At 33.3% G+C, this 22,564-nt stretch overlaps 1 protein-coding gene across 1 annotated transcript in view; it reads right to left on the bottom strand.

Moving 5' to 3' along the window:
• CCDC88A (coiled-coil and HOOK domain protein 88A) overlaps positions 1 to 22,564 on the bottom strand; it is a 131,162-nt gene that overhangs the window by 25,708 nt on the left and 82,890 nt on the right. The window contains exons 11-18 of the mRNA XM_090281311.1: positions 19,520 to 19,666; positions 18,827 to 18,971; positions 15,617 to 15,801; positions 12,178 to 12,315; positions 9,909 to 10,979; positions 8,419 to 8,546; positions 5,462 to 5,603; positions 1,997 to 2,161 (exon numbers count right to left, since the gene is read on the bottom strand). Coding sequence (XP_090137437.1) covers positions 1,997 to 2,161; positions 5,462 to 5,603; positions 8,419 to 8,546; positions 9,909 to 10,979; positions 12,178 to 12,315; positions 15,617 to 15,801; positions 18,827 to 18,971; positions 19,520 to 19,666 — 2,121 coding nt within the window. The remainder of the gene's footprint in view (positions 1 to 1,996; positions 2,162 to 5,461; positions 5,604 to 8,418; positions 8,547 to 9,908; positions 10,980 to 12,177; positions 12,316 to 15,616; positions 15,802 to 18,826; positions 18,972 to 19,519; positions 19,667 to 22,564) is intronic.

Here is a 22,564-nt window from a genome sequence, read left to right on the forward strand (position 1 = left end):
GTATATATATACTCTTTGGCCTAGCAATTCTACTGTCAGAAATTTACCATCCTATGAACATGTTTATACACAGATTTTCAATGCAGCAAAATCTGAAAAACAAAAAACGCTAAATGTCCATCAATGTGAAATTTATTTAAAAAACTTATGCTAATATATCCACACTATGGAATATGTAGTCATTAAACAAAATGAGATAGATCTGTACCTGCTAAAATAGATCTCCAAGACAACATAATTGAAAAATGCAAGTAAGAATACTGCATAGGATGATTCCATAGGTGTATATTTATAAAAGATATATACTTCTGCCCTGTCAGGGTGGTTCAGTTGGTTGGAGCATCGTCCTGTACACCAAAGGTTGTGGGTTCAATCTCTGGTCAGGGCACATACCTAGGTTGTGGTTTTGATCCCCAGTCAGGGTGCTTATGGGAGGAAACTGAATGATGTTTCTCTCTGTCTCTGTCTCTCTCTCTCTCCCTGCCTCTCTTCTCCTCTCTGTAAAAATCAATAAGCTTTTCCTCAGATAAGAACTTCTAAAAAAAAGAAAATATACTTCTTTTTAAAAATACTTTAAAGAAATTGATTTTAGAGAGAGAGGAAGGGATAAACAGAGGGTAAAAGAGGAGAAACACCGTTTTGTTGTCCCACTTATCCATGCACTCGTGCCCGACCAGAGATCGAACCTGCAAACCTCTTTCATCAGGATGATGCTGCACTTAACAGAGCCACTTGGCTGGGACAAGAAATACACTTCTATACATAGATAAATCACAAATATTTTTAATGGGAAAGATGTTTATAGTAATTATTTTTGGATGAGAAAGTAGGAATCAATGGTATAAGAGGTTAATTTTTGGCTTTATGAATTAAAGTTTTAAATTAATGTTATATTAAAAAACAATAACCAAAACTATTTTACTTGTTAGGATGCAGGTTTCTAAAGCTTATTAATCTTTAAAGGATGTTTGTTGAATTCATTTAATTATTGTTTACTGTCAAGTATTTACTGGATTCATTCAGCAAATATTTAAGTGTCCGCTATCCGGCAGGCATCATTCTATATACTGAAGGCGCAGTGGTGAAAAAGAAAGACAAGGTACCTACTTTTAAGGAGCTTTTTTCCAGGAGATAAACATATAACTAAGTAACGTGATTTCATAAGTAAAAAGTGCTATGAAGAAGCTAAATAAGGAAGTGGCATTACAGTGAATGGTTTAGGCTGGGAATAGCTTCTTTACTGAGGAAAGGGGTGACGGGAGACCTTTGGTAACAGGTATGTGACATGAGACCTGAATTTTGAGGGAAGCCAGCCAGTGTTCCCAGCAGGAGAAGCAAACAGGCCCGAGGTAGGAACAAGCAGAAAAGTGCCACTATGACTAGCTCCAATTTACTTAGTATGGCCCAGGCATTGTCTTTTGTGTTTTCCAGATATTAGCAGATAATATTGTCCCCAGATTAATAAACAGAGTGGACAGAAAACTGGTATGGTAGTAGGCCAGGTATGGCAATATCAGGAAGGATCTTACAGTCCACACCAAAGAATTTGGATTTTATTCTAATTGAAATGGGAAGCTACCGAAGATTTTAAGTATGAAAGTGACATGATTTGTATTATGTTTTAAAAAATAACATGGACTACTGCATTAAGAATGGGTTAGACTGGGCCAGGAGTGGAAGACGGAAAGCCAGTGAGGAGGACATTTTAATAGTCCAGATGAGAGATGCCGCCACCTTGTACTAGAGAGGGAGCAGCAAAGATGGAGAGAAGTCAATGGGTTTGGGTTATAGTTCAGGATAGAGATGACAAAGCTTGCTGATGGGCTTATGTGAGGGTGATGGAGAAAACTAAATTATGAGTTCTTATCTTTATATTACAAAATAAATCAGTCAAGAAAGTATAAAAAGAAAAAAGCTACAAACACAGACTAAATTTTCTGAGTTATATATTATTTCTAAAAATCCTTATTCCTATTAAAAATTTTAAAATACTTACATTTCTTTCTACTTCAATTAATCTGTCTTTAACTTTCAAAAGCTCTCTGGTTGTTTCTTGACTTTCTCGCTCCCATTTGCTATCTTCACCCGAAGTTGAAGGAGGGCTCTGTACCATCCTTTCCTCATCTTGTCTCTGTTTAAGGGCTTCGTAATTCTTTTTCACCTAAAATTTTATTTAAAATATTTTAACGGGGAAAGAAAATCACCCAAGTTGTCTTTCTTACAATTAATTTGACTCTGCATTGGTCTGGGGAATGTGAGAGACATTTTATTTAAAAATATGATATACAGATGATGTATTATAGAATTGTATACCTTAAACCTATTAATTTTATTTATAACCAATGTAATCAATAAATTCAATAAAAATAATTTTTAAAAGTGAAAAAATTATAAATATGTGCAATTATCACTATTAGCACAACCACATTTTATATTTTATAAAATAAAATTCCTTTCCTCTTAGAAATGTTAAATATACTCTGCTCATGTGCCATGATCCTACATTCTGTAATTTCTTATCCTATTATTTATGATAAAAATGTCACTGAAGACTAAGATGTGTACTAAATACTAACAACTTTTTTTAGAGCTGTATCTATAGCTGATTTAGAGATTTCAGAGATCCTCATGTAAAGAACAAATACAGATTTGACGTGTAATAATTCCTCTTAAAGAGATCTAAATTAAAATTGAGGAAGGATCTATATATGTCTGCCTTTTTATGAAGGGCATATTGCCCAGAATAAGCTTTTAAATAAATTAATCATTTCTTTACTTAGATCTTAATCTATCACATAATTATTATAATTTATTTTATAAACAGTGAGCAATCCAAGAATATACCTTATCCAAGGTTTTCTGGTGTAACTACAACCAAATTCTACTTTAAGAGAGTCAACACAAAACTACAATTTGGTCAACTTACATTACCAAATTGCTGATTAACTTAAAAGCTCTCTTCAATTTGAAATTATTATTCTTATACTTATCCGTAATCACTAGCTTATCCTAGGAGACATTTATCATACATTTCTAAATTAATCCAAATTTTATATTAAGGCAAAGATAAACATTCAAAATAATTCAGCTTTTAATGCAAACTTTAAGAAAGCTTATGACTCAACAATAAAATTTGTTACCATTGAGTTAGAAAATAATGATGTGAGACTAAAGGAAAAAAAGTGCCAAGAAAGAATGTAATTTAAAGTTTGGCAAGTGATCTAATAGGTGTTCTGGAATCCTAATTTTTCCAGCTCCCACTCCCCATTATTTTTAATACCCTAATAACATATATGAGTTAAATTATTTCCAGTCTCCTATTTTACATTAATTTCCCACAGCGTCTTTTTTCCCCCCCTTAGGCTTAGAAAAGTTATAGACATATGTCATTATTAAGAAGACCTGAGAATAAATCTCCAAGTTTCTCATTTTTAGGCTATGGTTCTTACAACTAGTTTCAAACAAGGTCCTTTCACTTATGTATCATTAATCAGAATCTCTAATTTAAGTTCACACAGAAAACAAAACATAAATTTCCATCAAGGTTTCTTAGAGGCAACATTGAGGTAGGTAGGTCTTGCCTTTTGATCTAATCCATTAATCTCTGACTTTTACCTGGGGTTTTAGACCTTTTATATTTAATGTGATTTTTAATATGATATGATTTAAACCTGCCATCTTGCTATTTGTTTTCTACTTGTCTAATCTGTACTTCGTTCCATCTTTTTTATTTTTCTGCCTTCTTTTGGATTTTTTTAATCATTCAGTTTCCTCTTTTGCTGGCATATTAGCCATACCTCTTTGTCATGCTATTTTAGTAGTTTCTTTAGGCCTTATGCTACTCATATTTAACTTTCATAGTCTATCTTCAAGTGATATACCTCTTCATGTGTAGTACTAAAAGTTAGAACAGTGTAATTCCAGCTGAATGCATGTTTATGGCAGGAAGCTAGTCTAACAGTAGTTATACCAAAATGGCTGGAAGTAAAAGATGATGGACTTTTAAATCTCTACCTTTTATAGTTGAAATACATATATACCAACCGTTATGCAAACCCACTTATTTTCTAGATAAGTAGCTTCATGAGTTGACTTTACTTGTAACCTATTTATACTGCTTAATAGGGTAAAAAAATTTTCAGGAAATAAAGCAGGTTATGATATCTGGCATCAAATTTAACTTTATTTTTTTGATAATCCTTTATGTTAACTAAACAAAGGTCTAGAATTTCTTCTGCAACAATACTTGTTCCATGGTAATGTCTGAGACAAACAGCAGCAATGATGCTTAAGGGCAAATGAGGGACAAAATATTTTTCCTTCCTGTATTAGAAATTGATATTAACTTTCTCTAGAAACCTGATAAAATTGGAATGTTCTCGGTTACCAGGCAGGTTTGCTTATGGGAAATATGACCTCACTGATCAATTGTATTTGGACTGGGAGAACTATAAATGCCTAATAGGAAGCCATATCTTTGAACCTCTGTGAGTGCAGACTCTTAAAACCAGTAGTAACTATTGTGGGATCTTAAATCTATGCCTTTGGAGTTGCTGCAAAAGATGATGACTGTGGAACAGGGAGTCTTAAGGCCAGGGCAGCTTCAATACACATCCAATATGAATCTCATTTGACCTTAAATTGTCATCTGGTGGAAAGATGATTCCCAGACAACCATGTGAAGAAGGACACCTGACAGTATCCTCCTATCTACTTGTAATTTCCTCTGGTGTTCTGAATCAAATGGTTCTCAATGTGGCCTATAGTAATTTTGTAAGTCTGAATGTTTAGTTGACTATAAAACCATTCCTGGGAGCACTGCAGAGATGTTAAAGGGAGAATAAACCAGAATATGATTCTCCCAAGATAGTATTATATTAACCCAATGGAATGGGCAAGTCCCTTCATTTTCAATTTATTCATGTAGGAAAAACAGACAGTTGCCCCCACCTCGTTTAACCCATTGAATAATTCTAAAAATCACAAGAAAACATATCTAGGAAAAAAACCCTCAAATTTATGAGATCGGGTATGTTTTTATTACACATATGATTTCCCATACTTGGTATTCTTACACCTGTATCTTCGCTTATCAATCTTTTGTCTGGATTCTCAAAAGGAAAAAAGTGTCAGAGTAAAGTGTCAGAGTGAAGTGTCAGTATTGCATTGAGAGCTTTTACCCATGAAATAAGCCTGCCTTTTCCCCATCCCACTCTTACAATTCTGATACGTTCTTAACTTCATGGGGGACATACACACATAAAATAGGACTGAATAACTTATAGTATATAGACAAAATACAGTTTGTCATAAATTACATGACAAAGATCTATTTAAGAACACTCTCAAATTTAAGAAAAAAATAAAATATTAATAAAATAATGTTACAGTTTTATTTTCTACTTTAAATTTTGTCTCCAAATATTTAACAATTAAAATTCTCTTCAAGGAAATCACTTACCGTCTTAAGTTCTTGGCGCAATTGCTGGTTATAATTTGTAGATTCTTCTAATCGAGCTTCTAAAGCAGCGATTTTTTCCTCTTTTATTTCAAGGGACTTCTTTAGAGTGGATTCTAATTTTGATTCCAAAAGTTTGTATCTACTATGCAAGCACAAAAATAATAGAAGTGTGTTACTATAGGGCAGAAATTATTTTTAAAGATAATTTATGACCACAGATACTGGTGTCAATAGATCTTCCAATACAGTTTTTTCTTTTTTTTTTTGGTGGCAAATTAAATTCTTCCCCTCTTACTGCCCTAGTGTCCCCCTTTTAAACTATTTCTGGTAATAAAGAAACAAAAATCACTGAGAAAAATGGAGCTCCAGATTACAGCCTAGGTTGTTCAAAAGCAAAAATTATTGCTCTAAAGAGGCATTATACACCGTTTAGTTTTATAAGTTTCAAAATATTCCTCTTAGTTTTATAAGAATAAGGTCTATAGAAAGTGAAAGACTTATTATCAATCATTCATCTATAATATTAAATGTAAAGTATTTACACAAGAACATATTAACAGTCAAGACTGGAAACTCACTGAAGACTTTGTCTTCAGGATATAAAGTATCATACGTGCAGAATACTCTAAAAAGGGGATGATGTACTAAAGGCACAGGACACCTGTGAGTGAGAAGAGGCAGACAGATGTGAATGTGAATATTCCAGTTTTCTTTTTGAATGGTGTGTTCATGAATAATTATACTATACTTAATTAAGGCTTTTTACAGTATGTGAATCATAAACTAGAAATTAGGATTAATCTATGTCTAACACCCAAGAACCTCAATAACTAACTAATCCAAATAAAAACCTAAAGTACATAATGAAAAATTTTATCATATTCTTCCGTGTACTGTAATTAATTTGTGCATATATATTTTTCTGCTCAACCAGATTTTAAGATCATTGGGAACAGAGAAGATATCTCACTCATTTTGGTATCAGCTTGAGTCAACAAACATTTTCAAAGCATTTAATGAGTCTGTCTTTGGATGTTGAATTTGTGATGCCTGAGTTGCTTCTGGACTGTCCAGATAGAGATGTTCAGTAAGCAGAGAATAATGATGGATATCAGGCAAGATGATGGGCGTGCTCAGCACATAGAATGAACTGATAAAGAGGCCTGAGAACATAACCCTAGGAAGCTCTATGGAAAGAAGACACCAGAAAGAGCTGTTAAAAGAGAAAGACAGAGTGATTGCATAGCAGTGTTTACAACTCTATCACTAAATTTGCTTTGTTGCATTTTTATCTATTTATTGATTCCACCACTAAACTATTCCTTTATGGAAAGAATATCTTAATAACTGTATCTTTAAAGGAGAGCAGAGGGAATGACATCAATTGGAAAGATAAAAAGATTAGACTAACAAAAGAATTAAGGACAACATCAGAAATAAAAGGTAAAGACAAATGCAGATACGCATAAATTCCGAGATGCAAGAGAAGAATGTTAAAGGAATTTATGTCAGTGAGCTTCTACTTTCTATCTGGTTTAGAATATTACAAGACCTTTCTAATTGGTCTCTGTGCCTCCAAACTGCCTCTTCTCTAATTCATCTTTCACGTCACTCTATAAGAACTGCTCAACACACTTCTGTGCTTTATTTGTATGGAATGCTCTTCCCCAGTTTCCACTTTGCAAATTTCTGTCACTTTTTAAGGTTTAGCCTAAGCCTATCATTTCTTTGATGCCTGATAACCAGCAGAAAGTAAGAGCTCAATTAACATTAACTAACTGTATGAATTAAGTTTTGACAAGAGGTACCAAACAGAATGAAGGGCCTATCTAAAGCTGATTTCATAAATTTGTAACATAGGGTCAGTTATGGCAACTACATAGTTTACCCTACTTTTTTTGACAGAAGGGGAGTCAATTTTTTGAATGTCTTACAAGTGGCAGGTAATAAATCTCTGTGAATAAAGTGATGCAAATTCAGTATGTATATTAAGAAATAGTCAACTAAATTGGCCCTTGACTATCTGTTTCACTGAAAATTATTTTTTCTCATAAAATACCCATATAATCAATTTAATTATGGTTGTTTGACTTGACTGCTAGAATAAGTGCCTCAAATTACTTCTATTTTTTATAGAACCTTTAAAAGTAGCAATCTGTTCTATTAACTTTAAATTTCTCAAGATTATATACACAAATCTCATATAATGACCATTAATTTTTCCTTTGTACATTTACTTGATTAGAATAAAAATATTTACTAGAAGTAATGTTACACACTTTTAGCTGGAATCATGTAGCCAACTAGAAGCCAAACAGTATACTACTTGAAAATCTGATTAACTGTTTGACAGACTATAATTAACATGGAATAGAAATTTTCTTTCACACTGTCTTGATAATTCTCAAAATTAAATAGTACATGTTAATTTTTTATTGTTTGTCAAGCCTTAGTTTTCTACCTTATTTTTTATACCTGAATTGTTTCTCAATGTATTTTTATTTCATGCTTTTCTTCCATTTCTCTTTAAGTCCATATTTTGGCACACAAAATAAATAAGAAAATTGAGGCGTTTAAGCACATGACTCAAATAAAAAAATAACTTGCTTAAATTGACTGCATATTTCACTAAAGGGGGGTTTGATTTTTGTTACTGTCTCCATTCTACTTTCACAGGCAATTAGAGCTTTAGATCTTCTGCTACCTAGGTGGCATCCTGTTTTCCTATTATGAAACTGTATTTATATTACACTTTAGCTCTTTTTTTTTCTTAGATCAATATTAGGCTGTCTTTATCCTATTTTTAACTTTTCCATTAAACTTTCTCTAAGGGGAGAAAGGAACCAGAAACAGTGAAATAAAATATATAAAAGTATTCTGTAGCTAGTACAGGAAAGAACCAATGTTTGAACAAAAAAATAATAATTTCAACTCTGCCAAACAGACTTAATACTCACCTGTCATCAGTACTTTGCTCATCATGTAAGAGTCGCTCTTTGTTTAAACCTATCTTCTCAAGCTCATGGGTTAATTTTTCGAGATCATTATTCATTTGTTGAGTCTTTAATTTTTCACTCACCAAATCCTTATTTTAAAAGGAATGTAAAATTCACGTAAGTGTCAATAACATAAACATCTAATTCAACCAAGATTCTAACTACCACTATTCAGGAATGTATATGATTCGAAGCAGTGAAGACATAAATGCGGTAGAACTTTCATTATTAAGTAGTTAAGCAACGATAATATAATGTAGTCCAAACAGAATAGTTTTGTGTTTTTTTGGCTAATACTTCTTTTTAACTTTTTAGTGTTTAAAACTAAAAGGAGAAACCATTTACTCTCTACTTGTGAATCCACATCTTACGTTTCAGACTGTGAGGAAAAAAACACATATCCATTAAGTTCTCAAGAAGGAGCTAGAAATTTAGTGTATGTTTCTTCCTACACAATACCCTTCTCCCACAAGCATCCCTCTCCCATGGGAAGAGGATATGGATATTTAGAACTAAGGGCATTCTGAGAGGTGCACAAGGAACCTGCTGTTCATGTCTGTAAGACTGTATAACAACATGAAGAAGAAAAATGAATTGCTCATAATGATCCCTTCTCAATGCCTGTTTAGCAGAAATGCAGACTTCCCGATGTGACTTTCTACCAGAATGCTAACTAAGATAATTTTAAAATGAACTTAAAGGGTTATCATATATAGTATAGCACACGGATAGCAAAAGAGAGCCAAGCTCGCTATCTTCCGATCTGCAGCAATCATGTTTCACAATCTACTCCTATAAATTTGAGACTTTTTCTCAACATACAGATCCAAGCAACTATCAATGGTTCAATGTTGACCTTTAAGTTCAACCTGATTTGAATTCTCTAGCTTAGAGATCAAAATTCATGGGGCTTTAGCATCTGGAAAGAATTGGATTTGAATCCAGCAACTCAACTCTGCCATTTGTTTGTTAACTGTGACATCCTGAGTAAATTACTTAATGTCTCTGAACCTCAGTTTTTTAATCGAATGGATATAATATCTATAAAAAAAATGGTCATATATATAAATATGACTTACGAGATCCTTAGCTTAGTATTTGACACACAGCAGTCAATAAATAGTGGCTTTCGTACTTCCCATTATACTCAGCATTCAGTAAGAGTCTTACTCAAATATTATAACATGTTGAAATAAAATTATAATGTAACAAGTCAGATACTCCATGGAAACTTTATTAGTACAATTTCTTTAAAAATACAAGTTACATGTACTTACCAGTTTAACAAAGTAGGAAACTTGAAGATTGTTTCTAGTTTTAATTCTAAATTTCTGCTTTACAGCCATAAGCAGAAGATACAAATTACTGATAGGTTCCAATAAAACTTAAAGGAGCCTTGAGTTAAAAATATTAAAAAATTTTTTGCCTTAAATTTAGGCAAACATACTTACCTCACGTAATGTAACCAAAGTTTTTATATCAATAGTTGCTCTTTTTACAAGCTCTTTATTTTCTTTCTCTAATTCTTTCAGACGAATGCAGGATTCTTTATAAATACCAATCTCTTTGAATAGAGTTTTGTTTTCTTTTTCCAAATTTCCAATTTTCACATTATTTTCTTCTAATGTGGTATCTTTTATTTCTGCTTGTTGTCGGAGTCTCTTATTTTCCTTCTCCAGTTGTTTCTTATCCTTTTCCAGTAGAGAAGTCTCTTGCTCTAATGATTTATTTTCTTTTTCTAGCTGTTCTAGTCTTTTGCTAGATATTTTTAACTCTTCTAGGTTTTTTTGCAATGTTTGATTTTCCATCTCTAAGTCTTGTAGTTCACTCTCTAATTGCTGGATTTTTTTATTGCTGTTCTCTAGAGCCTTCTGTAGCCTTTGATTTTCTGTATCTAAACCTTGGTAGCTAACTTCTAAGCGTTCTGTTTTCTTGAAAGATGCTTTCATAAGCTCTAGACCCTTCTTAAGCTGCTCTTTTTCACTTTCCAGTTCTTTATTTTCTAATTGTAGCTGAGCCATTTTCATGCTTGCACACTTCAAAGATTCCACATTTCTTCGCAGTTCTAAGTTTTCCTCATCAAGTTGGGAATTCTCTTTCTCTAGGGATTCTAACTGAAAAGTAAGGTTTTTAAAGCCATCCAATCTTTTTTTTAATTTTCTATTTTCTCTTTCTAGCTCTGAATTTTCTTGTTCTAAGGCCTCAGTTTTTTCACAAGTAATTTTTAAATTGGTTATTTTTTTCTGTAACAATTCATTTTCTTTTTCAAGATGATGCAACTCATTTTCAAGTTCTTCTGCTCGTTCTCCTTTTTCTTTATAATGTTCCAATTCTTTTCTAATTTGTCTTTTTTCAAATTCAATCTTGCTTAGCTTGCTACTTGTTTCTTTGATAGATTCATGGAGAATTCTATTTTCTTTTTCAATGTCTTTCACCCTTGCTTCAGCACTTATCTGGGAGCGCTGCCTTAAGGAAGACACAGTTTGATTCAGATGTTCATTTTCCTGTTCCAATATTTTAATCTAATTTTTTTTAAAAAGGAGAAAATAGAAAACTTAATTAAGCAAGAACCAAATATTTTAAATTACATAGTTATGCCCTTCCAAAAACTAACAGGGAAAACAGAACAAAAAGGGGGCTAAGCATATCTAGCTTACTTTTAATTCTGACAAACATTCATTGAGAGCCCACTGCATACATGCACTGCCAACTAGGTCATGAAAGTTCATGTCTTTAGGGAGTTTGTAATGTAAAGGAATGGTTAAGAGAGATGTGTTTAATATCAATAAAGATAATCTTCATATTATTTAAATGCATGTTTGAAGTTCAAATATGAATATAGGTGAAACGTATGTACCCACCTATCTCCTTGAGGATATAAGCTTTTACTTTCACAAGTAAATTTTGCAATGCTTATACACAGAAGATCCTCAGTAAATATTTGCTATATTGTATATATGTATATATACGGTGTGTATGTGTGTGCACTCGTTCTCCAAAAGAATTATAATTTGGAAACATCAAAATAACAAAACCCTCTGGTACATTTGAGAACTAATCCGCCCAATTCATGGCATGGTCTAGTTTAACAGTTATAAAATTAAGCATGTTAAACAATCCCCTGAGAACCTAGTAAAATACTGATTCATGCTTAATTCTGGAATTTTTCTTCTGTAACTCTACATAAATCTCTATTTTTATAGGTGGCCTGAGGACTAGACCTAGATAATATAAAACAAATCCTTTTAAATCTAAAAAATAAATAAAAATTTTAAAATTGCAAGTCAGCCTATCCAGTTGTTTCCTCAAGCATAAAATGAGAAAGATCAGTAACTACTGAAAATAAATTTGAGCGTCTCCAAGATGGTTGCTGCCACCACTTCTCCCGTTTTCAGTCGGGTTGGAGTACAGCACATGATTTACCAACTCCACTCCCATTGCTCCCCAAATCCACTCTATAGCCATTTCCACAGACACTTGAAAGTACACGTACTGCAAAATTTTATACAAGACAATTACTAATCACACTGCAATTAAAAAAACTCTAATCCTTCCCTTTAAATTTCCTAAAATACATGGCACAGAAAGGGATGTAAAATCTCACTTTAAAATCTAAAAAAATTATAAAATACTTCCCTTTAATATTATATGATCATTTCATTTGCATAAACTAACTTTTGTTAATGTTAAAATACAATGCTTAATAAGAAATTTGTCAACCTGTCTCTCTGAATTTTCTCTAAGTGTTTCAATTGTTTTTTCAAGCTGAGCCTTCTCCTTCATTAGATCCTTGCTTAAAATTTGACAATTCTGAAGACTTTGCTTTTCTTGAATAATCTCATTTTCAAGAATTTCAACCTGGAGAAAATTAATCACAAAACAATATGTCAGTAAGTATTTTAAAACAGTACAATCATGTCAAAACAAAATATAATCACTCAATTAAAGATAAAATACAATTTTAATGCCCAAATGGTGAAATTTAAGAATTTAGTAGAGACATTCAAGTAATATTCCATGCTAATTTTAGCAGTTACAGGAAATATGCAGACATGACTATTTTTCTTATCCTCTGCATCTCTGAAGGCAAATTTCTACTTGTAAACACAAAGACAAATCCAAGTGAATATATAATAATTATGTGCTATATGAAGAATATACCAGTCTTACTGAAAGGCTCTCTTGACTTGCATTTATTTGTAATGTAAAATTTTATAGTCAAACAATTTTGGTGTACAAGAAGGAAGAGAAGAATATAAAAAGCAGAAGGGAAAAGATAAGAAATGGTGGCAGAAATTTAATGAGGAAACAAAAAGGGACTTGGTTTAAAATTTTAAAATACTGGGAAAAAACAGACTGAACAAAACTCAAAAAATATTTATATTCTGGGTTTAAATTTATTTTCATTAACACATTTTAAAGATATAGTAAAAGATGTGGTTAATAAGTATAATTAGTATGAAAAAGTAAATTTAAATTCAAAATAGGCTATATCATTGATTTCCCCATTATTATAGAACATATTCAGGTAATTAAAAAAATTAAGAAAAATTTTAGCTATATAAAATATTCCACTTCAAGTTTAAATATTACTTAAATCTTTATATCAATAGTAAAGAACTCTAAAAATTTTAAGTCTTATATAAAGCAAATTGAATTTTTTATTTTAACATAATGGAAGATAACTGTACATAGAAAATAATCTTTCAATAATATCTCAAAAGCATATCTCAAAAGCATCAAGTCACACGTCTTATCCAGTAACACAATTCAACATTAATTTACATGTGTGGGAAGCTTTTAATTATTAGTAACTAATTAATCTCTTTCTCCCATTATAAATGAAAATATATGGATAACTAATTAATTTGTTGTTTTACATTAGTGGGACTCAAGTGAAACATTTAGTTACAAAAAACAACTTTTATCCAATTGATTTATCAAAAATATTAGAATCACTAAGTATTTATTAATTTAGATTTCAAAGATAATTTCAAAATTAAATTATAATTTAGATTCAATTATAGTGACAACCAAAATAAAACTGTTCCAAGTTCTAGATGGCGACTTCTTCTTTAACACTATGCTGTTAAATACTTATCAAAATTATTTTGTTAATGGACTAAAGATGATAAAAAAATGTTTTAAGAGTAAATATCTTGCAAGAATATCAAGAAGTCTATTCACATTATGTAAGTCACTGATCCCTCAAAGCATGGTTCCAAAACAGCAGAATGAGCATCACCAAGGAACTTATTAGAAATGAGAATTCTTTTTTTTTTTTTTAAGACTTTATTTATTTACTTTTATAGAGAGGAGACAGGAAGAAAAGACAGAGGGAAAGAAATATCAGTGTGTGGTTGCCCCTCGCCTGCCCCCAACTGGGGTGGGGTCCCAGCCTGCAACCAAGGCATGTGCCCTGACTGGGAAATGAACCTGCGACCCTTTGGTTCACAGGCTGGAGTTCAATCCACTGAGCTACACCAGCCAGGGCCAGAAATGATAATTCTTAACCCTCACTCTAAACCTACTAAAAAAACCCAGAAACTCTAGGTATCAGGCTCAGTGATGTTTTAACAAGTCATACAGGTGACTCTGATGCATACTATAGTTAAAAAATCACTGGTCTAAAAGTTAGGGAGATTTTCATAATGAAGTCTAGAAACCCAGGAGCTATCAAAGGAAAAACTAGAAATGGCTAGGAGCCAAGAACATTTTGTCATTGCAAAAAACAAGGAAGCTCCCAAGAAGTGCTAAGGTTGTGTCATATAGATTCAGGAAACAGTTTCATTGGGACACCACAAAAATGCAGTGGATTGAAACACTTTGAACAAATATTCTTAAATCCATGAGTTCATAATAACACTAAAACGAACAAACTCACTAAATTATGTCAGGCAGATGTGAGAAAACCAATATTTTATTAGGAAACTGGTAAAATAAAGGGATAGGATCAAAGATCCATCCTGCTTTTCTTTTTTCCATATAAGCATTTCCTAGAATAACCAATGGTGTTTTCTTTAAACCAGTAGTTTTTAAAAAGTTTTTCTTTATAGAAATACCCTAGCTACCACATTAAGAAGGGATGATGTAATTAGAAAATCAAGATTTTGCGATTGCTGATTAAAGGATCCAAGCAAATGATTTTCCATGACAACCGGTATCAGAAAAAGAGAGACAACCAGACATGTGGCTTCTGATTGAAATATATATACTCCTTGTGAATACGTTTATTATAGGGTAGGCCAAAAAGTCTGTTTAGTTTTTCCATAAAATAAATAACACATTTTTCATTTTCACCAATAACTTCATTGATTTGGATACTTTGAGTATGTCAGCTATCTCCCGCTATTGGCTTCTAGTGCGTAGAGGCCAGGGGCGCTGCTAAACACATTCCAATGCATAGGACAGCCCCACAGCAAAGAATTATTTGGCCAAGATGTCAATAGTAGCAAGAAACTATTAGAGCCATTGTATGGAGAAAACTAAACTAACTTTTTGGCCAACCCAATAAAAACTCAATTTGGATCTGATTACGCCTACTGTAAATCAGTTAATATAGGCAACAAAAAATGCAATCAGCAAAATCTACATTGTGGGAAAACTCAGACAAGTAACCTGGTTTCTTCAACAGAAAAATTGCTAAGAAAAAAAGAGTAAACCTATAGACTAAAAAAAGAGTTATGGGTCACAATAATTGATTGAACATATGATCTCATTTGGATTCAGATTCCAACAAAATATAAATAAAAAACATAATAGAATTGAAGAGATTAAAATGCTGACAAAAATGATTAATTTTTAAAGTGTGATGATGTCACTGTTCTTGATTGTTTTAAAAAATTTCTTAATTTTTGGAGATACAAACTGAGATTTGTTGGTGACATAATACTATATCTAAAATTCACTTCAAAGTCATCTAGTGGTTATTGGGAGAGTAGAAGGGGTAGATATAAGACTCGCTATAAGTTAATAATTGTTGAAGCTGAATAATGAAGTCTAGGAATTCACTTATTTTACATTTATGTATGTTAAAAATTTCTATAAGTTAAAATAGTAATTGAGGGCACATTAAAAACTAGAATATGTCTTAGTATAGTGCTATTTATTTATACTTTTACATATACATTTTTAACATTAGACATTAATTTTTACTTACCTTTTTACTTAGTCTTTGATTTTCTTTTTCAATTTTCAGTATTTTGGAAGTGTTATCTTCTGCAGAATCCATAGTACTCCGCAGCTCTTCTATGGTTTTTGTCAAGCTCTGGTTTTCCTTCTCCAACTTTAATAACCTACTTGATGTCAACTCACTCACTTCATGGCCTAAAGATTTTTGTGGTGCTACAATAATGAAAAATATGTCATCAGTAAAACTACATTTACTCTTTACTATTTAAAATATTGAGTACATAGGCAGTACATCACCTGGTTCTTAAATATATAAAATATTTATAAAGATAGACAAAATGGAAAAAAAACATAAAAGACAGGTGAATCTTGAATTTTTTAAATGATTTTATTTATTTTTAGAGAGAAGGGAAGGGAGAAAGAAAGAGAGGGGGAGAAACATCAATGTGTGTGGTTGCCTCTCGTTCTCCCCCAACTGGGGATCTGGCCCACAACCCAGACATGTGCCTTGACTGGGAATTGAACCAGTGATCCTTTGGTTCACAAGCCAGCACTCAATTCACTGATCCAAACCAGCTAGGGCTAAATCTTGAATTTTTTAATGCATCCGTAAGGATTCTAGTCGTGGGGGGGGGATGGGATGCAAAACTTAGACTCAAGAGACTCTAGTTCCACTTCTAGTTCCATGAGAAATTAACTACTTGACAATACTAAGATACTTTAACCTCAATGAGTCTTAGGTTACCTATACAAAATATAGTTATGGCCTGGTGGATCTCATAGTCACATGTGGCTCACATAAGAAGTATAAAGCATACCTATGCCACACTTTCAAAAATTAAAGGAAGACAGCTTGAGGGAAAAAAATTCTAATCTGATTCTGACTGCCCAGAATTTATTTTGAAATCCTAGATTTTAGGAAGGGCAATGACTAGAAGTATGGGAGGGCATTTCTAGGTCTACTTTTTTAAAAAAAATTATTAAATCCTCACCTGAGGATATGTTTTTGATTTTTAGAGAAAGGAAGGGAGAGAGAAGAAAGAGAGACAGAAAGGACGGGGAAGAGAGAGAGAGACAGAGAGATCAATGGTTGCCTTTTATAAACCCACAGTCTAGGTATGTGTCCTGACCAGAAACGGAGACTGTAACCTTTTGGTGTATGGGATGATGTTCCACTAACTGAGCAACCCAGCCAGGGCTAGGTTTGTCTACTTTTGTGTTTGAAATTCTCCAAAAGCAAAGAAATACACACACTCACATAAAGACCCATATAGCCTCATAAACATATATTCTTTACAAAATTAGGTGTAGTAAAATATTCTCCAGATTTTAAGTAAAGAAAGCCTGAATTCTTATTTCCAGCTTTTGTCTTAGTCAGCATATTGCTAATCTTTCATTAAAAGCTGGTACACTAGATAGTCACTGACTCTTTAAATTCCATTAGTTGTCCAAGTTTTCTTTAGTAAAACTCTAGTTCATGATTTGTAGTCAGGCATTTCAAATTAACAAGATTAAGGCTAGAATACATGATATATCTCAATAATACTTTCAATACTATGAGTGTGCTTCATAGAAGCTTCAAGTCAGACTATGAAGAATTAAAAAGGATAATTACAACACATTTTTAACAACATGAAAGACTGCCTATATTATAATCTTAGGTACAAAACAGAACCTGAATTGTGTGTACACATTAATCTGAAATAACTACATGTGTGTGGAAAAATTCTAGAAGCAAGTTTTTTGAAATGTAAAAATGATTTAAGAAATTATTAGTGACTTTGATTTCCTCCTTTATATTTTTCCACATTTTACAAATTTTCTAGAGAGTCCCTTGTATATTCAAAAGAAAAAAATGACACCACATTAAAATGAATATTCAGGTATATGACCCCAGCTAAGAACAATTGCAAAACAATTGATATAATGATCATCATCATAATAATTCTGAACATTCAAATGCTTACTATATACCAGGCACTTTTCTAGGGGCTTCATAAGTATTAAGAAATTCAATCCTCACAACAACCCTACCAGGTACTTACTATTATTGTCCTCACTTAACAGATGATGAAACTTTTAAGAGTGTTATTTTAACTACTTTAGAAAGAAAACATTTAAGTATGAGTTGCTTTCTTTGTAACTCAATTCACAAGAAATAGAATGAAGAGTTCCACAAATATTTTAATTAATAGATCTCAGCAAGCTCACTGAATAAGTATCATTTACTATGTAAGAAATTTACACAGAATCTTAGAATTTGGAATTAGGTTCTCAAGTGCAAAACTAGGAAAAGCCTAATGGTAATAAATAAGAGTCATCTGTAGAAGTAATTATTCTGCAAGAATCAGACTATATAAACTGTCTTCAGACCTTACGTCAATCACACCATTATATCCTCAGGGCCTGGTATAATATTTTACACATGGCAGTTGCTTAATAAATATCTGCTGAAGGAAAGCATATGGAATAATCTAATATTGGGTAACTGAGAAATTATGGAACCTAATTCAAATAAATGTGACCTGACTGTAATTTCAATAAAGTGTATCAGTAATAGCATAAGCAGAACTATAACCCAAACAACTGTATTGGATGTCTATGTCTAGCTTTAAGACACAGGACAAGTCAATAGTGGAGCTTAGGAAAAAGAGTAAAAAGTTAATAATCTGGGGTGATGGGGGAGGATCTTTCATTATCTTCATGGTATAACTGGGGCTGGACTGGTTGGTAGGTATAATCCTAAAATGGAGATTATATATACTGATGAAAGTAGCCATGAAGATCCTTAACTTGTTTCATTCTGGCTACATATTCACCTAAAACTCTTCTATGTTTTGACTTCCTATTTAAGTTTGACTACAGCCAAAAAATCTGCTGACCAGCTAATATGACTTTCCTGTTCTACTTAGTAGATGGCATTTTTCTCAAATTAATAAATTGGTATTCTAGTTTTTTGTGATACTAACATAAAATAATGCCTAAACAACTGATGAAACCTGGTATTACACTCAAAGTTTAGTTGTAAGACATGTGTTGCATGTCTGATTACCTTTATAATCAGACCCAGGAATGTGGAAATAACATAGTACTCTGTGAAATCAAATCTACAGAAAACCTGGCCTTCTGAAACATCTCCACTTAGGGAAAATAATGCAATAAAATATCCAGAAATGTAAGCATAAATAAAATTTCATTTATTCGTCAATCCATTTAAATAAATCAATATTGGGAATACCTTCAGAAAGTTCACTAGTTCTGGATATTTGTTCCAATTCCCAGCCAAGATGCAATGATTCATCCATACTTTGCTTTTGTGCCATTTCCAAAGTCATATTTTCTTCCATTAATTCTTCAATCTTTTTTCTATCCATATCACGTTCCTTTTTGTTGGCAGGAAGTAGGGAGAGAAAAGAAAGCTAAGAAACAGTACAATTTCAAGCTAATATTTTATTACTTATAACTTTTTATCAGAAACTGAATAATATGAGGATAAATTTTCAGTTGCTTAACATTTTCACAGTTTAAAGGCAATAATCAGGTATTATAATTACTACAGGTCATTATAATGACCTGGTGTCTGATCTTCTTTTAAAGTGAGGTTTGGGGACACTGAAAACTCTTCTTCATAGTCAATATACAGGTTTAGCAATGCAACAAAGGATTCTGACCCAAAGCTAAACAGTTTTATTTCTGACTTTTAAAGGTATGTTTACACAATAGCTTATTAAATTAAAAAAAAATACAAGACAAAAATAAATAACACCCCTCTGTAACAAAAGCAGAAATTCCTATTACTCCTGTGTTCATACAAAAGTAGAAGTACTGAGTTTATTTAGCTAATCTCTTCTTTGTTTAAGCATCTAGGACACTAATCATGCTTTGTCACTATAGGGAAATGAGATGTAATTTATCTACTTTACATACTTACCATTTCCATATCATGCAGTTTAGCCTTTAGTTGTAAATTCTCTTTTTCTAATTCATGTAATTTATCAGAACGAGCTCGAGTTCCTTCTAATTGGTCTTCCAACATAGTTTTTGTTTCTAATAAAACTTGATTGTCTTCTTTTAATTCCTATACATATTTCAAATAGGCTTTATTACAAACATGTTAATATCTGTTAATTTTTTAAGTTGTGAAACATAAAAATTCTCGATTGTAAAATAAAGCATTACTCTCTTTATCACCAGTTCTATGCAAGAGTAAAGATACTAGGTAATAAAAATACAACTGATGTTTTCTTGGCTTTTCCCCTCGCCCTAAATTTAAGCTATTATGCAAAAAAATTCTCAATACTTCCATTAGAATGAGTAATATACTACTATAATTTCACATAAAACTACCAGGGTATATTTAAATCCCTTAATCACAAGAATAAAAAACTAAGTATAAAGTAGTCTTGCAGATGTTTAAGACACAAATCTCTATAGAATCAGGGCTTAATTTACTTGCTGAAATAGATTTAAAGATTTCCTTCCACTTAAAACTATAACTTGAATGTGAAGGGTCTGGGGTTTTTGAATAAAATTCTAAGACTTGAACTAATACTCACATAAATTATAAGCATCCTGAGAACATGTATAAATCTCTACATCCATTTTGAAGATATATGTTCACAAATATATCTTGCTAGTTATATGACTGTTTATGAACTAATGTCAAGAGACGGTATATTAAAACAGTGGCATCTTATAAGAATCCTTTAACAGTGTCATGCATACACTCATTTAAAAATTGGCAAAGAACTAACATTCACCTTGTATTTGTAGTATATTGGGTCTATTTTTGATAACTTTCAGGCTCAAATGTCCTATTTTCTCTTATAATGTTTTCACATCTTAATTTTTGTATATACCTTCCTTCTTATCCCCATAATAAACATGTTGGAAATATCTACTGTTTGCAGACAAGGCAAAAATTAACTAAGAAAGGGAAAAATAAATAGCCCTGGCTGGTGTGGTTCACTGGATTGAGCACTGACCTGCGAACCAAAGGGTTGCTGGTTTGGTTCTTGGTCAGGGCACATGCTTGGGTTTCGGACCAGGTCCCCAGTTGCGGGGGTGTGAGAGGCAACCACACATTGATGTTTTTCTCCCTCCCTTCCCCTCCCTCTAAAAATAAATACCTTTAACAAAAAAAAAAAGGAAAAAAGGATGCAGATGCAAGGATTATCAAATTTTTGCTGTCAAACTCAATTTCATGCAACATTGTATGGCAATCATTAAGTAGGGGAAACTGTTTCATGAGCAAGTGTGCCCACACAAGTGCCTTCACTGATCCTAATTTAGCACTGTGAGGTGAGACTTGATCAGCAATATGTTTGCTTTCACTTCTAGGAACAAGTTTGAAATTACTAGCGAGAAATGTGTTCTTTTGTCTACAAGGGAAGGACTTCAAATGTCTGCTCTACCTATAATGCTAAATAAAGGAATGAAAGAGTTCCAAGAGGTAAATAAAATTAAGAATGTCCAAAGAAATCAATCAGGACTTCAGGCCAAGATGGAGGCGTAGACAGACACTGTACGTCTCCCTCCACAACTAAGAAGGAATACAAAAGGAATACAACTACCTCAAAACTGGAAACAACCAGAAGTCCAGAAACCAAACTGTATGGAAGTCCAGCAAACAAAGATATAAAGAAGAAATACTCATCCAGACAGGTAGGAGGGGCGGAGTGGACACGGTGTGGTGGCTGCAGCAGCAGCAGAAGCAGCAGCGGCAGTGGCAGGCCGCCAGAAAGAGCAGTCACACATTTTAAAGTCAGGAGGGACACCTGGGGAGTGTTCCCAGCTCCAAACGGGACCTTGCAGCTCTCGGTCCCAGCACCACAAAATATCAAGCCTCATTGCTTCTGACTGTGCAGACCAGTGGGGGTTGAGGTGGAGGCAGAAACTGCCAGTCTCTTAGCAGAGTCCGCTGGTTTAAAAGGCCCCCAAGGTCCTAGAACGTCCGCAGACCCACCCACTCTGGGAATGACGGCCAGGGCAGCAGCTAGAGGGGCATCAGTCCAGTGCAGAAGTGGGAGTGGTGCCTGGAAGAGGGGCGAGTGCTGGGCAGGCGGCATTGTTCATTGTTCCCTCTCGGACCCGTCCCCCACATACAGTGCCACAATGTGGTGAAACAGGTCGCCCTGTACTGACGAATCCCTAAAACTCTGCCCCTTACAACATAACAGGATTGGCAGCTCTACTTGGGACGCAGAGGCAAACAAACATAGGAGCCTGTCAGAATGAGGAGACAGAGAAGTATGGCCCAAAAGGGGGAACGAATCAAGGTTCCAGTGGGAGAACTAAGGGACGAGGAGATAGACAACCCAACAGATGCACAATTCAAAACACTCGTTATAAAGATACTCACAGGCTTGAAAGATATGCTTGTGTACGGCAAACGCATAAGGAAAGAAGTGAAGGCTATGCTAAGTGAAACAAAGGAAAATCCACACAAAACCAATGGTGAAGGGAAGAAAACCAGGGTTCAAATCAATGATTTGGAACATAAGGAAGAAAAAAACAGTCAACCAGTGCAGAATGAGGAAGCAAGAATTGAAACAAATGAGGAAAACTTCCCAATTTTTGCAAAGGAGGGTCCTGGGACGCATCATGACTGAGATGCTAAAGGCCAAAGATAAAGAGTCCTGGGGTAGCAAGAGAGAGCCTTAGAGTTGCCTACAGGGGGTGCCTATAGGACTATCAGCTGATTTCTCAGAGGACACTTTGCAGGCAGGAGGGGACTGGCAAGAAGTATTCAATGTGATGAAAAGCAACCTACAACCAAGATTACTCTATCCAGCAAAGCTATCATTTGGAATGGAAGGGCAGATCAAGGGCTTCCCAGACAAGGTGAAACTAAAGAAGTTCATCATCACCAAGCCATTATTATATGAAATGTCAAAGGGACTTACTTAAGAAAAAGAAGATCAAAACTATGAACACTAAAATGACAACAAACTCACAACTATCAACAACTGAATCT

Source organism: Furipterus horrens, unplaced genomic scaffold (genome assembly GCF_987537825.1).
Source record: "Furipterus horrens unplaced genomic scaffold, mFurHor1.1.pri manual_scaffold_6, whole genome shotgun sequence".
Taxonomy (NCBI): Eukaryota; Metazoa; Chordata; class Mammalia; order Chiroptera; family Furipteridae; genus Furipterus; species Furipterus horrens.